A 16,964-nucleotide genomic window follows, 5' to 3' on the forward strand; every position below is an offset into this window, starting at 1 on the left:
GGCTGACTCAGGTTTAGAGTTAGGGCTGACTCAGGTCTATAGTTAGGGCTGACTCAGGTTTATAGTTAGGGCTGACTCAGGTTTATAGTTAGGGCGGACTCAGGTTTATAGTTAGGGCTGACTCAGGTTTAGAGTTAGGGCTGACTCAGGTCTATAGTTAGGGCTGACTCAGGTTTATAGTTAGGGCTGACTCAGGTTTAGAGTTAGGGCTGACTCAGGTCTATAGTTAGGGCTGACTCAGGTTTATAGTTAGGGCTGACTCAGGTTTATAGTTAGGGCTGACTCAGGTTTATAGTTAGGGCTGACTCAGGTCTAGAGTTAGGGCTGACTCAGGTCTAGAGTTAGGGCTGACTCAGGTCTATAGTTAGGGCTGACTCAGGTTTATAGTTAGGGCTGACTCAGGTCTAGAGTTAGGGCTGACTCAGGTCTATAGTTAGGGCTGACTCAGGTTTATAGTTAGGGCTGACTCAGGTCTATAGTTATGGCTGACTCAGGTCTATAGTTAGGGCTGACTCAGGTTTATAGTTAGGGCTGACTCAGGTCTATAGTTAGGGCTGACTCAGGTCTATAGTTAGGGCTGACTCAGGTTTATAGTTAGGGCTGACTCAGGTCTATAGTTAGGGCTGACTCAGGTTTATAGTTAGGGCTGACTCAGGTCTATAGTTAGGGCTGACTCAGGTCTATAGATAGGGCTGACTCAGGTCTATAGATAGGGCTGACTCAGGTCTATAGTTAGGGCTGACTCAGGTCTATAGTTAGGGCTGGCTCAGGTCTATAGTTAGGGCTGACTCAGGTCTATAGTTAGGGCTGGCTCAGGTCTATAGTTAGGGCTGACTCAGGTCTATAGTTAGGGCTGACTCAGGTCTATAGTTAGGGCTGACTCAGGTCTATAGTTAGGGCTGACTCAGGTCTATAGTTAGGGCTGACTCAGGTCTATAGTTAGGGCTTACTCAGGTCTATAGTTAGAGCTGGCTCAGGTCTATAGTTAGGGCTGGCTCAGGTTTAGAGTTAGGTCTGGCTCAGGTCTATAGTTAGGGCTGGCTCAGGTTTATAGTTAGGGCTGGCTCAGGTCTATAGTTAGGGCTGGCTCAGGTCTATAGTTAGGGCTGGCTCAGGTCTATAGTTAGGGCTGGCTCAGGTTTAGAGTTAGGGCTGACTCAGGTTTATAGTTAGGGCTGACTCAGGTCTATAGTTAGGGCTGGCTCAGGTTTAGTTAGGGCTGGCTCAGGTCTATAGTTAGGGCTGGCTCAGGTCTATAGTTAGGGCTGGCTCAGGTTTATAGTTAGGGCTGGCTCAGGTTTATAGTTAGGGCTGACTCAGGTCTATAGTTAGGGCTGACTCAGGTTTAGAGTTAGGTCTGACTCAGGTTTAGAGTTAGAGCTGGCTCAGGTTTAGAGTTAGGGCTGGCTCAAGTCTATAGTTAGGGCTGGCTCAGGTTTAGAGTTAGGGCTGGCTCAGGTTTATAGTTAGGGCTGACTCAGGTTTATAGTTAGGGCTGACTCAGGTCTATAGTTAGGGCTGGCTCAGGTCTATAGTTAGGGCTGGCTCAGGTCTATAGTTAGGGCTGACTCAGGTCTATAGTTAGGGCTGACTCAGGTTTATAGTTAGGGCTGGCTCAGGTCTATAGTTAGAGCTGGCTCAGGTCTATAGTTAGGGCTGGCTCAGGTCTATAGTTAGGGCTGGCTCAGGTCTATAGTTAGGGCTGACTCAGGTCTATAGTTAGGGCTGGCTCAGGTCTATAGTTAGGGCTGACTCAGGTTTATAGTTAGGGCTGACTCAGGTTTATAGTTAGGGCTGGCTCAGGTCTATAGTTAGAGCTGGCTCAGGTCTATAGTTAGGGCTGGCTCAGGTCTATAGTTAGAGCTGGCTCAGGTCTATAGTTAGGGCTGACTCAGGTCTATAGTTAGGGCTGGCTCAGGTCTATAGTTAGGGCTGACTCAGGTCTATAGTTAGGGCTGACTCAGGTTTATAGTTAGGGCTGACTCAGGTCTATAGTTAGGGCTGGCTCATATCTATAGTTAGGGCTGACTCATATCTATAGTTAGGGCTGACAGCAGTGCTACAATTATTAGTACTATTAGTCACATTTCTATGAATATAGCTGCTACTTTGACCGTTTTTATTTTGACCGTCATTATTATTCCATTACATCCACTGCTGCTGTAATTAATAGTCATTATTTATTTATTAATATTCTGTTATCATGAGTGCTACTAATGTCATTACTTTTGTCATTAAAGGATCGAGAATCATATTGATCGACTATGTTGTCATTTTGGGATGTTGTTCTTCCCGTACACATGACATCTTCCTTTTCCTCCCTCTAAAGGGTTTTTTGAGGTTCTGACGTGAGGATGTGTACAGATTTACAACTTGTAAATCAGGCTTGAGCATGACATATCACCCCAGTGAGTCCTGATGGACAGGTGGCACCTTGCATGGCAGCTCCGCCCATCAGTGTGTGAACGGGTGAATGATGACATCTAGTGTTAAAGATCTTTGCGCAGTCAGACTAGAAAAGCACTTCACAAATGCACAAAAGTCTCAGTTTACCATGCGAGGCAGAGTGAACGTTGTGAAAGGTGCTGGAGAGTTAATGAAGTCAATTTCATTGGTGCAAAGCTTCACCAACCAGTTTTTCATTTCCTTTTGCTTTATATTCTGAGAAAAACACCATGTGGACACAACAGAAATAAAAATTGCATTGCAAATGTGGAAGTCTAACTGAGGAGAAAAGAATTTTTAAAAATGTCTGGTAGAAAAAATGCACGAGGGTGCCAAAAATGTTCACAGGAATTATGGCCGAGATTTAAAAAATCCCAGACGGTGATTAACACTCGAGGAGAAGCGCCTCGCTGGCAGGAAGTAATGATGGACCAGAGGATAGAGCGGAAGAGAAGGAACAGGAACAGAGAGAGAGAAAGAGAGAGGTGGTAGTTAGGGAGATGTATAATGTGTATAATACAAATAAATAGATGGATCAGGGGGGAATTAGAACGTGAATAAAACATGAAGAGATGTCTCAGAGGGAGAGAAAAGAGTGTAAAAACACACAGTGTCCATGCAAAGAGGGGATGGAGACGCTCTGAGCTGAAAGCTTGAGCTACAGATGAAGCAGTGAACTGGCAGCTCACCAGAATGGCTCTGAAGACGGTGGAGCTGATCCCATCAGCCACCTCAAACTCCCCTTTCTCATTGGGTCGCGTGAAGTTGTTGTCCCGCCCAGAGCCAAACATCCTGAAACAAACAACAAACAAGGGGAATTATTTAATTCAGTGTATTTAATATAGCCCAAAGGCACACATTTAAATTTGCCCTGGAGGGCTTCACGATGTGGACACGTCACAGGGCCGCTGATCACTGATTGGTCCTGCAGTTGGATTGCTGCTGCTCGTCTTATGGTCTAAAGAGCTCCACAGCTTTTTATTTATTTTTTAATGATCTATGTTGTTGTTTTAAGCCTCTTTCTTACTGTTCTTTTATTGTTATTGCATGTGTTTGTCATCCTGTTGTGTGTCTGTGCTGTTTGTGCCTCTTGACTGTGCTGCTGCCTCCAGTCCATCACTGTTCACGAGAATTGCTTCTCAACAGATTTTACCTGCTTAAATAAAGGTCACATAAATATAAAAAAGAACGGCACATGAAGACACTAAGGACATTAAAGTTGTGGCTTCCACAAGAATAAGAATATAAATGATTGTAATCCTGATGCAATAATCTCAACTGCTTTATTATGCTTTAAAAGCTCAAATTCCTTTTTTTTGTTTTATGCTTTGTTATGATGCTACTAATGCTCAACTGCTTTATTTACTTCTTATCATTTTTTATGGTTTAGCCATCATAGAATAGCCAAACAAACATTGCTGTTACTTACATTGACACCAGATACAAAGACCATTCAGTCCACTTGGTGCAAGAAAAACAAGCTCTCGACCTTTGATGAGAAACTTGTCAGCATCAGAAGCTGTGAAGCCACCAGGTGAACCCTAACAAGTCACCTGGAACGCCCGGGACACAGGAGAGAGCAGGAAGAGGAGGAAGAAGAGGAGGAGGCTGTTCTTCCTCACGACAGAAACACAGACAGTCTTTCTTCTGGGATTAGAACTAAACCATTTAGACTCATTGGAGAGTGTTAATCATTTTATTCTTACAATACCTGTATGCATTCCATATCATCCTAAGGTATCGCGTCCTCTCACCTGCCCAGCATGGTGTTTGGTTGAGCTGTGAAGATGGCAGGATCCACCACAAATCTGGTATTATCCACAATGAGCGTAATTCTTTCTCCCGGCCTCAGTCCACTGCGGTGCCCCTCTTTACTGCTGAGGTCATACACGTAGATCATATCGCACGGTCCGGGGCCCAGAGCCTTCGAGTGGTGGTCCGCTCCGGGAAGACCCAGGGGCCGAGGAATGTGCGCCCCGATCAGGGCCCCGCCACCGAAGTGAGAATAGGGGATGGAAACCCTGGGGGGACGAGGACTGGAGGATCTGGAGGACGAGCCGCCATCGCCACGTTCGCGGTCTGTGGGAGGGAAGAGGACACGTGAACAACAGTGAAGCAACGCACACACGGATGCTGGAGGGATGGAGTCAGGGGCCATCACACCAGACGCTTCAAAAACGCCTTGAGAAAAACGCGCCGGGCTCTAGAGAAAAAAATGTCTTGTGTTTTGGAAAAAAAGCCAGACGCTTTTAAAAAAAAGAACAGAGTACACCAAATACCCATCTGGGAATTGTGTCTGGATGACGAGAGCTTTCAGTTGTACTCTCTTCTGAGCAGTAGAGTTGTGTTTCCATCTAGAATTGTAAATCTCTTCGTCAATAAATACCGCTAACATTAGCGCCTTGTTGGAGGTCGCCATTTTCTTTTGAGTTCCCCGCTGTTCGCACCACACGAAGACAGGAAGGAGTAAAGCCCGCCTCTCGCTTGATCCGATTGGCCGCCTTGGCCGAGCGTGACAGGACCTTGCGCTTAAAGGTTGAGAATATTTGAACTTTTAAACGCGCCGAAAAACGCTAAACAAACGCAACGTGCTGCGTTTAAATGGCGCCGAACCACAGGAAAACAACGGTTTTGCGAGCGACGCCTTTTTGAGAGTCGCGCCTGGTGTGATCGGCCCCTCAGTCGACTCGGACCCCCGGCTTGTGTGACTTGAACAATGGCCGTGTCTTCTCTCTTTCCACCTCACCGTGCTGACGAGTCGGAGAGGTCACATTCCTGATGCAGGGCGTCAGCTGGCTCTCTCCTCTCTCGTGGGAGGAGTCACGCGAGCGGTCGCCGGAACGCCGGCGTTGGTCCCGGTACGGTTCTGCTCCTCCTCGTTCTCTCGCCCCGCCGGGGGCCCCACCACTGGCCCCGGCCCCGGGCCCGTACAGGCTCATGGTGCCGACCTGCTGCTGGTCCAGGACTGACAAACCACACTGCTCCCTGATGGAGAGACGACAGCACAGAGGAAAGGAAAAAGGGATGAACGTGAACGCTTTGCAAGTGTTTCACAGCAAAGAGATCTGGTGGAGCCGAACGTCTTTGACCTAGTTTTCTAAATAATGACTACGGTCATTAAATGATGACTCGGGGCTCCAGACAAACTTTGTCAGTTGGTCTGTGTCGACGCGTCGTCATTACACAGACTACATGGGGTCAGTTGTATCATTGACTGCATGCAGACACTTACTTCTACCTGTTTCCTCTCTCCCAGGGTGGTCGGGCAAAAGATTTCCCCGGGTGCCCGAGCACCCACTTATAGTTTTGGATGGAACCAACTGGAGGAAGCTGAGAGGGGGAAGTGACGGGATTACTGCTGTCTTTTGTTAAATAAATGATTAATGTTATAAGTTACGTTGTTTACACCAGGTATATATGAGAGTATGTTATCAGGGTTATTTTTGGAGTTGGCACAATAATATATATGTTTAATGCACATATTATGGGGTGGATGGACTGACCTATTGAGGGTGGTCTGAGCCAATTAGTCCCCTCGGGTGCTTTTAAGGGGCTTTATTTGTTTGCGGGGGTCGAGTGATAAAAAATGAATTTGCAACTCAACGGCTTGATCTCCAGATTGCCTCATTTATCAACACGCCCACTCGGTCATCCTAACAATCGGTGGCAGTGGTAAAGGCCATTGTTTTAATAAAGTTACTGTCGGTGATGTTATGGTGGACATGGAAGAGAATTATGAACCATAAAAGTTTGATAGGGTCACAACTTCACGTCTAAGCGGATGACACTGCTAATCACACAAGCAAAGCACTGATGCGATGATCTTCTCTAGGCACACACATTCGAGGATTTATGATTGTCATGATACAATAAAAGGATTGGACGATGGAATGTAGAGCACGCTCACACGCAGCAGAGTTGTGCAGAAAATAGCTCAGGGCAAAGGGTTTGTTCTCGTGCAGAGACTCTGAAAGGGCTGTAGTCCACTCATGTGAACCCGCAGGAGCCACGCACACACACACACACACGCGCACACACACACCAGCGCCCCTGCTTCCATCAGAGTGTGTGTGTCTCTTGAGTACAGGACAAAACCCAGAATGGCCTCAGCTGTTTTACCCTGCAGGCGGCTCTGCAACACTCCACCTCGGCTCGGAGCGAGTGATGCGTCCTGCAGGGGTTCGCAGCCCTGAGAGTCCGCCCGACACTTCAGACTCCAACACACACTCTTGTGAATGCATTCATGCGTAGGAGCAATGTACACGCATGCAATTACCTGAGAAACCATTCAAGAAATGTTAGACTTTTTTTCTATTTTGTAATGTAATCTAATAATGCACTGGCTCAAAAAAACAGTTAACAATATATGGATAATACATACTTAAATGAACACATCTATAGTTATTGAAATGTGTTTCCACAGGCTGTACATACACAAGAACAACCGGGGTCATTCATGATGGTACGTGCTTTGTGTGTGAGGGAGGTTGGAGGGAGACCAATGATTTTAGAGACATATAATGCAGTGACAAATGGACAAATGGACAAATCAAATAGTTAATATAAGGGATGAAGCTGAACGGGATGGCATCAAAGTACTTGTCTGTGGTACTTGAACTAGTATAACTGTAGAAGTATTGGCTGGAAATATCAATGTGGTCACACAGCGGGTGGTACGAGATAAAAGGGATGATTATCCCCAGTATATAAACTTCAAGAGATAAAAGGAAAAAGTATCACTAGTATACACTTCAAGAGATAAACGGGAAAAGCATCACCAGATACGAAAGGTTTCGGAAAGAATTGCATATTTCCAGTTATATTCATTACATTACAATTACATTTTCACTCAGTTGTATTTTGATAAATGCACTCTGTCGTTGTGTTGATGGATGTATCCGTGTCTCTGCCGCTGTGACAGTGTCGCTGCTCTCTGATCGATAGTGTTGAGCTCATGAGCCTGAAACTCATCCAGGTCCCATGCTATGAAATAATAAGAGGACCCATATGGAGCCGGAGAGCAAGCAATGTAAATAATGTCCAAGAATAAAGCCCTGACCTCCGGCTCCCTGAGGCAGATTTAGCATGGAGGATTTCTATATCAATTTACACCAAATAAATCAAGATCATATCTTTCAGCTCAGAACGTGAGCTGTTTATTGTCAGAGCTCACGTCTATTCCCCTGAAGGCAGCGTAATGTATCGCGTACACAAGCACATAAACACAAACACATTCACAAAGGATTTAATGATATTAAATATTAAAATGTCAAGACAATCAATGCACATGGCGCTGGTTAATGGGTAACTTTGGTATAGTTTTACCTATCCCCATGTTTTTGTGTCTAATTGACCCTGAAGTTGGGGAGAGAGAAGACTGAGAGTCTCCGACACAGAGGAAGAACATGCTCCAGACACAATAACAGATTGGATGGAGTGAAAGGTAAAGAGCTTTTATTCTCTCTTGGCATCGTTCCATAATGTTGACAGACACTTTTAATAACCATTTAATAAACAAGCCCTCTTAATGAACGTAACATTTCATTGATTCTGCACAACTGACCTTGCAGCGTTAAGCGGCTGCCGGTCACAGCGTCCTCCCTCAATACTGGACCAATTTTTTAAATGTTTTTGTATCTACATTGATACACAAAAACATAAGAAAAACAAGCTGAGTAATGCTGAAAACTTTTGAGCATTTTCAGAAATCAGATCATACTCTGTCACAGCACACAGCAGACTGGCAATGTCCTTGAAGACAGGTCACCGGAAAAGGACACCGACAAAGACACTACACCTACAGAGCAGCATTCACGGTTTTAGCCTGGCAGAAATGTCATCATGTACAAAGCAGTGGCAGAGGAACAAAGGACTTGAGGAGGCAAAACTCACTCAGGGCAGAGCTCCTCTCATCACTGCACATTCACAGCAGACACGATGTCACGCCGACCAGGGAGAAGCAGAGGGGGGCTAATATTTCAATGGTCCCGTTAAACATCACAATTTCCCCCCTTTTTGATTTCTGCAGAGGTCAGTGGCCTGAGGTGCTTGCAGAAGCTGCAAGTTTAAGGTGTGGACTGCTGGACAAGTAGACACAATGAGACAAAGATGGAAGGCGTCCTGGCCGTCTATTAAAAGCATGAGTGGGAGCCCCGAGGGGTGGAGGGTCCCATCTATTATTGAGGGGCTTCTGATAGCACACAGTGATGGGCAAGAGCAGAGAAGTGCTCTCTGCTGCAGTCTGGGTGGAAAGCCATTTCAATGATGCAGCATATTGGAGATGGAATATTACACATAGTGAGAGAAGCATGAGGAGCATCATTTCTTTGTTTAGTTTTTTTTGTGTGAAACGTCTCATATCATTGCCGTTAAATATCACGGGATCCCGATTAAGCTGATTCTCTCACGAGCACCAGTCAGACGAGTCCCATCAGGGATCACACACACACACACACACGGTCCGAGGTTTGGTTTCCAGGTCATTATTGTAACACTCGGTGCTAACAATCGCAATGACAGGGCAGGAGAAGCTCGCGAGCACCTACCGGTCGGTGTCGGAGGGCCAAGTGAAGACAAAGCAGCAGGGGATGAGCTGCGGGATGACCGCGGCACAAAAGCCCTGCGATCCTCCGAACAAAGCGGGCTCCCCGGCCGCGTCAGCATGCTCGCTCATTACTTTCCAGCTTCATCAGCATCGTTTCAAGTCAAACCGGGGGAGTCTAACTTTGCTGCTCAAATCACGCCGCCGCGACCCCCAAACGCGTTCAGTGTGTCCGCGAGGCGGGAAGACGGTCGGCAGCGGGCTCGCGCTCAGTCACCGGAGAGGACCTGGAACTGTGTGAATGGCCGCGCGCCTGACTGGTTCAGAGCGATGCTGCGTTCACGTGCTTGCTTGAAAGCTCCCACTTTTGAGCTCTCGGTTTGAAATGCAATTCATTGCCGTTGGTCGTTAATTGCAACAAAAACAGGCCCGATTTATATCGCCAACAGCAGGGAGGTTTTCGCGCAGTGTCGGACCAAAAAAACACGAAATTAAATGAAACAGATGTTATAGAAACTGTGCAGTATCAAAATATTCTCGTTTACTACTACTGCTGAACACCTCTTTCAATTCTACACAGTGGGAACACACAGTTTGGGAAAGGAAATGTGAAGAGAACATTACAGTACATTAGGTCGAATAAGCGCCCCATATAGCATTTTCTTATGGAAGAGATATCATTATGTATTTGACATTTGTCTTGCGCCCAGATGACCAGGAGGCTGACTTGTAGTGTAGATACAGATTTATTAACGTAAGTATCAACGAAAGTAACATCACTGATTTCACAAATGTCCCCCCAATTGTCTCTCATCCTTCAGCATCATTAATAGTGCAGTGCAAAATGCAATATGCCATCAACATGCCATGTTATTGCATAACTATTTATCAGTTATGTTATGAAGTGTTGTAGTTAGGAGCAGCAGTCATAATAACAGCTGAGGTAATGTCTGGATCTCTCAATTCAATTCAGTTTATTTTATATAGCCCAAAATGACAAATACCAAAAGCGTATTCCACAGAAGAGGAGCTTGATAACAGAAGGCTCTAGCCGCCAACCTACTTTTTAAGACTCTGGGAACCACAAGTAACCCCTCATTCAGTGAGCACACGCTCCTTAAGATATGATGTTGCATCGCCAGTTAAGGCTTAAGGAGAAGGATTTTAAATATGCTCACTTTGACAACAGCTCAAAGGACCAGGACCCCCGCCCACTAATAACATCCAAGACAGGTGTGAGCAGATGCTTCAACAGGATTAGATGATGCAAGGGACCTGGGTTTGAGGACATCATCACTGGCCGAGCTCTCAAGGTATTGGCAGATCAACTGGCAGATGTCTCCATACAAATGTTTTACTGCTCACTGCTTCAGTCTCTCATGTCCTCATGTGTCAAAAAGACCAAAGCCCTCTGCCTGAATGCTTACTGCCCAGTACCACTGACCTCCAGCTTAATGCTATTTGAGATGTTAGTCTACATCTGTATCACCTCCTCCCTGCCTGACTCACTGAACCCACTTTAGTCTGGCCAATTGATCATCATCATCCTCAACTCCCACACAGCCCTCTCTCACCTGGACCAGGTGCAAAGTGTAGCCACACATACTGCACTAGGGACAGAATATATAGAAGTATAAATTGGGCGACTGTGTCTCAGTGAGTGGTTCGCGTTCCAGTCTTTCCATCAGACGGTTGGAGGATCGAGCCCCGGCTTTGCTAATCCATGTCGTTGTGTCCTTGAGCAACACATCTAATCACAAAATGCTCCCTGTTGCTGTGTCTACAGTGTATAGAACATACATGTAAGTCACTTTGGATAGAAAGCATCAGCTAAATGAAATATTCTGTCATGTACTTTGAATGTGCTGTAACTCTGGTACGTTATTCATTCTGTCCATCCGGGGAGAGGAATCCTCCTCTGTTGCTCTCCTGAAGGTTTCTTGCCTTTTCCCCCTGTGGAAGGTTTTTTTCTGTTTTTTGATGAGAGTTTTTCCTGATCTGATGTGCGGTCCCGGGACGGAGATGTCGTATGTGAACAGATTGTAAAGCCCTCCGAGGTATTTGTGACTTTGGGCTGTATAAAATAAACTGAATTGAATAGAAAGACACTGGCACACCTTTTCTGTCTCTTCCATCAATTTGATATTCCGGCAGTGTTTGCCATTTGCCGTTTAATGTGACTTTATATGAACTTGCAAACTATTTTTAAAAAAGCAATAAGCCCCTCAACATCGTGCTGGAGAGAACAGTAGGCATACATTTCTGAAGACACAAATAACCAAATATATAACATAATTAAAAGCAATTTAATTCTTGTTTGAGTATTTTGATATTACACACGCCTCCTAAAAAACACATACTAAAATAAGAATATGCAGCATAATTGGTCCAACGCTTTATCGCCTTCAATTTGATGAAGGCGCATTTACAACGGGGAAGCTTGCCAAGTCCAGTTTTATAATATCAATTTGATAAATAAAAGGAAAGTAATCAATATAGATCATGTAAAAATAAATAAGATAAAAGCACAACTAGAAGATTTTACACAACAATAAATACAATAAAAAAAAAAGTGTGTTATAAATGTCAAAGATGAGCTAAAACAACCAAAATCATGAGTGCTTTGACTTGAGGAGCTGTTCCAATAAGTTCAAAGCGAACTGGATCTCCTCCGGTGTCATGTTGCTCAGGTCCGGCGTCCTCCTCGTCGCTCCGGCCTCCTCGCCGTGGATTCCCCGGAGCCGCATCTGCAGCCACCGCCGGCGCTCCTGCGCCTGCTTGAGCTCCCCGAGGTCGTGCATGAGCTGCACCTCGCTCACCGTCCTTTTCCTACACGGGAGCATGACGGACGGGCCGTGAATTAAACTCGTTGCAGCGAAGGCGATGTTAATCGATCTGAGAGAGGCGGTTTACCTTCGTGGGCGCCCTTCGCCGAGAGGGAAGAGCTGCACGATGCAGAGCGAAAGGAACAGGTTTTTATAGTCCAGGAGGCGCATGATGACCTTGGTGACCTGTTAAAAAGAAATGTTTTTCTCAAAAGCATGTTTCTTGTCAATTTAACCTTTTGGAAACCGCCAATCTTAAGTCCCAGCATGCCCCATTTAGACAATCTTTTGGCATAAAATACACAATTTTCCATTTTTGAATTGAACGACACAGTTTTTTGACTGAAACTCTTTCCTAACTTTTGTTTTATTGTGATTATTGTTGCAGATTCAGATTCTTTAGGTCCTAATCTTTCCAAAAAGGTGTCTTATTGACGCTCCAGGAGGCTTTTTTGAGGAATCTGGCTCATATCATGCTGGATGGTCATAGTTACCATCAAAATATCTTTTAAAAGATTTTTTGCAGATATATATTTTTTTCCCCAAGACTATGCTGAACAAATACATACAATAAACACAAGTATTGGAATTAATTGGAGCTTCTTACGACGACTCAAACACAGGAGAAAATGAGATCTGGAGACAAAATTGGTTCCACAGTTTTCAACGGGTTAAACAACTTGAAATTTGTGACACAAAACAAGAAAATAATTTAATTTTAAATGTCAAATCTTGTTTTAAAATGAGTGTGGAGGGAATCAATCATTTACATTTTTAGTAGAATGTAAGTTTGTTTGTGTGTTTTAAAACCCCCTATTTAGCTTCAACAGTCAAATATCATGAAAATAATATTAAAATGAATAAAAGAATAAACTTAAGTTGGGGTGCTCTGGAGCTGGACATACCTGTGGTGGCTATGAAGTCGTCTGGTTTGGGGGTCAGCTCCATCAGTAAAGCAGCGGACTCCCAACGTGCTTTTATAGCCCCTGAGCCAACCATCGATGGGCTGCCCTCATTAGTGCTGTTGATGTCACACCTCCAGCTCCAAGGGGAAGGAAGGGGGGAGGTGTGTGTGTGTGTGTGTGTGTGTGTGTGTGTGTGTGTGTGTGTGAGGGGGGGGGGGCACTGAATGACAGCAGCTCCTCTGAGCTTCAGACTGTCACCACTGTCCCTACAGACCAAACTACAGGCTTTGCATGTTGGACACACAAGCAACCCTCACACCAAAAGTTACAAACCTTTAACAGCAAAGTCTTGAATACAAGAGTTATTTTTATCTCCTCACTATAATGTTCTAGCTTTTGGAAACTGTGTGAAAATCCTCCCGCGCCAATTCCTAATACCCAGCATGCCCCATTTAGATAATCTTTTGCCATAAAATACGTCATTTTTCCATTTTTTAACTAAACAACACAGTTTTTTGACTGAAACTCCTTCCTAACAGGACCAGACTTTGTTTTATTGTGATTTTTGTTGCAGATTCTGATTCTTTAGGTCCTAATCTTTCCAAAAAGGTGTCTTATTGACCGCTCTAAGAGGCATTTTGGGGGAATCCAGCTCATATCATGCTGGAGGTTCATAGTTACGATCAAAATATCTTTTAAAAGTGATTTGTTGGAATTAATTCGGGCTTCTTACGACGACTCAAACACAAGGAAAAAGTAGATCTGGAGACAAAACTGGTTCCACAGTTTTCAACGGGTTAACTATCACATTAGATATTCCAATACAAGTGACCACAGGATGATTAAACTATTAAAAAAGACTGAAGCTTTCTCAAACACTTTTTGAATGCTTCTTTTTTTATTCTTCTGCTTGTGTAGAGGGGCCAGATCTATTAGTACACATCTGATGTGACCTTTTTTGTCTGATTCCCAGCCTCTCTCACAACAATAGCGCCAGCATTTGGATGAATTTATGACTCTCGTTGACCACTTGGGAGTCTCCCTGGTTACATAGGCACTTGACTCAAGAATTAACACTGTTTTAATGAGTTTGCCTCCCCAAAAAAGAGCCTTTACACTGGCCTGACGTCAGACAAAACATCCTGAATCAAAGAGTGAGTGGGAGGTCAGTGGGTGATGCTGTTGTCGTCATTGGCTTGGTCATGAAAGGTGTGTGCATGCATGTGTGTCAATTTAGGAATGTCTGAAGAGTCGTGACTCCTTTGCATCCATGGTGGTAACTCAGCATTTATCTGAGTGACAAAAAGATTATTTTCGCGGCCGATACCCTCAATATTTCAAAGTAATGCAGTCACATAATATGTTGTTACATCTGTCGAAGGAGTCCTTTAGATTTTATTTTTAAAGCACTGACACACTTTTCTTTGTACAGCGATTTATTTATTTGGTCAACATCGTAAAAATGATAGCAATATATCTGCAAAAAGCTAATATTGGCAAATATCCATTGCTTTGTTTTTTGATTGAGACATGGAGATCAATAAAACACATCTTCCTGTCCGGTTGTTCATTTGTAAAAGCTAGTGGGTAGGCTGATCGCTGGAGAGAACCATAGCTCATAAATCACATATTAAGCGGGAAAAAAATCACTCAACACATTCAACATAGCTGAGAAACAAAAGGCATCACGTCAGTAAGCATCCAGCCTCTGGTTTGAGAAAGAGGAAGAGGTCCTTCATGCCTCAGGTGTTATGCAGGGTAGTGAAGTTGTTTCCGCTGCTATTCGCCTTGTACCATAAATAAAACAGATCACAAAACATTTAGGAAATATTCTTAGACAAGCTCTCACCCCCCCAGCTTTCAGCCACAGGTTTAAAAGATCAATCCATGGGACCACTCAGGTCACGTTAGAGAGAAACACCCTACAACTAATTATGGTCTCACACACACACACACACACACACACACACACACACACACACACACACACACATACGCACACGGTAACCACGGGTTTTCTAAATGTAGCAGGAGTCGTGAATGTCTATGTAATGACACAAAGGCTGCGTTCACACCGAGGCTCTTCATCTATGGTCAGACTGATTTAAAGGCTATAAAAATAGCGACTGAGATGTTTCACTGCATTGCAGAGGGACATCAACGCGACGACAAAGTGGAAGTTTCCTTTTATCATCGCAAACTGCAGAACTAAAAAGCTGTAAAGTGTGATCTGCTCGATCGCTCCACACAATATTGGTCGATGCCCCGTTCCTGCTCGGCCTCCTTCTGTTCCCACGAGGGAAAAAGAGCATGACGGCCTTTACCTTGTGTGGAAAGGCAGTAGTTTAAATGTATCTGCATTCAGCAATAGTGTATAAAAAGAAGATCTTTTTGACAGCCCTTTTGGTTTTTGGTTTGTTTCTGTGATTTAACCATCGAATGGTTTCCCTGACGTGAAAGCACGAAGTGCCGATTATCCTCTGAAGTCAGCAGTTGCACTTGATGATACATAAAGAAATGTTGCAGTTGCTAACATACCAGCGTTAAAGGATTCGTGGTGATCCGCGGGGCCCTTCAAAGACACTGACCTCCACTGGCTTTCCCGTAAAACTATGACGGACTACGGCCTGTTTAGATGACACCCGCTGAACACAGCGACCTCTGACCTCAGGTCCTAAACCCATGCCGTTCTCATTACCTCATGCTGCTGTAATGCGTAGCGCGTTACCGATGGCATGCGCGAGCTGCAAGGTGTGTGGGAATATAACAACGCAAGAGACTTCACATCAAAGTCAACAATCTCACAACAACACAAAAGAGGAGGGGTGTGGGGAAAAATCGATACGGCAAAGTATCGCGATATTTTGCGTGGCGATATTGTATCGATACACAAAAGCCAAGTATCGATCTTTTATTTAATCAATCCTAAACTTTTTGGTCCTGGAATAACAAAATCTATTTATTTTTTGTCAACAAAGTTTTCCTTTGCGGACAATTCGCAGTTAAAAAAGTGATAAATTGCAATACATCGCAATACTCAACGTATCGCAGTATTGTGTCAATATCGTATCAGGACTTAAGTATCGTGACAATATGGCCGTCATCCCACAGTCGAATGATAGCGAGTTACAGGCAAAACCCTTTGTACCATATTTATCTTTATATCGAGAGCCATTTAACTGACATTCACAGTTATTGCAAGTCAGGTGCATCAGTAAGTCAGCTGGTCGCCCAAGACTTAAGAATAGTTAAAGAGGAGTCAATAAGGAGAGGGGGGCTGCTATTTCAGGGAAGGCGTTGACTTTTTATAGAGGTGACGGCATGTCCTGAGAAGGCGACAGAGGAGATAAATAACTGCACAGATGGTGGCGCTCGTCTCAAGTCGCTCGAAAGACGATTTGGAGAAAACAAGAGCGCGGATTTGTTAATAAATGGGTATTCAAGGATGATGTCGTGGATTTCATAGAAACACTGATGAGTTCAAAGGATTTGGTTGGCTTTCTGAAAATATTATGAAGACTCCAAAAATGGAAATGATCCGTTTGTTGTAGGGAGGATATGATACGATGTAGATGAAATAACTGAAACCAAATCTCAAAACCAAATCTAGACACTAGAAGCTGAGTTACTGACATGTCAGCTACTTGGGAACAGCAGAACTTTGTGAAATTCTTACGGTAATTGTGTTAGCAATACATTGTCTAATAATACATATATCAGGCACACTTAGCAATATTACTATTCGTTTAGAGTTGATCAATGTAAGTTCATTATGTGTGATAACTGTTAAATGTCTGTGTTAATCACTGGAAGCAACCCTTTGATTTATTGGTAATTTTGCTAACTAATGATTACAGTGGGAGATCTATCTTGCATTTTGAGATATTGTTGAAAAGAAGAAGCACTTTACTTACTAGTACTACTTTGGAGTATAACTGTAAAAGATGGAAGAAAAACTGTATAATCCAAAAGATGAATTACAATCTAAGAAAAGATGGAAACTAAACAAAGTAGTGTCTTCTATGTATTCCATAGTTTGGCTCTGCTCAACCTGACCCTCTACCACCCAACACAATCTGCATGTAAGCATGTCACCTCTTTCTTCATTAGATCTTCACTGTTGGATATAAGCAGGGAGAAGTAATGTTGCGTCAAAAGGAAACGGACAGAGGAGGATGGACTTTATTCCTCACCTCAATCATGTGTATGGACCCTTTGAATTGAGTAAAAGTAATTTCCAATTAAATC

General features: G+C 43.9%; 2 protein-coding genes across 3 annotated transcripts in view; both read right to left on the bottom strand.

The window, feature by feature from the left end:
- Positions 1 to 9,267, bottom strand: part of btbd10a (BTB (POZ) domain containing 10a) — a 15,364-nt gene extending 6,097 nt beyond the window's left edge. For both annotated transcript variants that reach the window (XM_068603904.1, XM_068603903.1), the window contains exons 1-4: positions 8,991 to 9,267; positions 5,192 to 5,430; positions 4,200 to 4,524; positions 3,135 to 3,237 (exon numbers count right to left, since the gene is read on the bottom strand). In XM_068603904.1, the coding sequence (XP_068460005.1) occupies positions 3,135 to 3,237; positions 4,200 to 4,524; positions 5,192 to 5,430; positions 8,991 to 9,118 (795 nt within the window). In that variant the 5' untranslated portion in view covers positions 9,119 to 9,267. The remainder of the gene's footprint in view (positions 1 to 3,134; positions 3,238 to 4,199; positions 4,525 to 5,191; positions 5,431 to 8,990) is intronic.
- Positions 9,268 to 11,598: 2,331 nt separating this feature from the next.
- Positions 11,599 to 11,985, bottom strand: pth1a (parathyroid hormone 1a). Its single transcript, XM_068604000.1, has 2 exons — positions 11,900 to 11,985; positions 11,599 to 11,815 (listed from the first exon to the last, which is right to left on the bottom strand). The coding sequence occupies exons 1-2, from the start codon at positions 11,980 to 11,982 to the stop codon at positions 11,599 to 11,601; spliced, it is 300 nt and encodes a 99-aa protein (XP_068460101.1). The 5' UTR covers positions 11,983 to 11,985.
- Between the last annotated feature and the right edge of the window lie 4,979 nt (positions 11,986 to 16,964).

Source organism: Clinocottus analis, unplaced genomic scaffold (assembly GCF_023055335.1).
Source record: "Clinocottus analis isolate CAN_PGR_092001 unplaced genomic scaffold, fCliAna1.0.p SCAF_6, whole genome shotgun sequence".
Classification (NCBI taxonomy): domain Eukaryota; kingdom Metazoa; phylum Chordata; class Actinopteri; order Perciformes; family Cottidae; genus Clinocottus; species Clinocottus analis.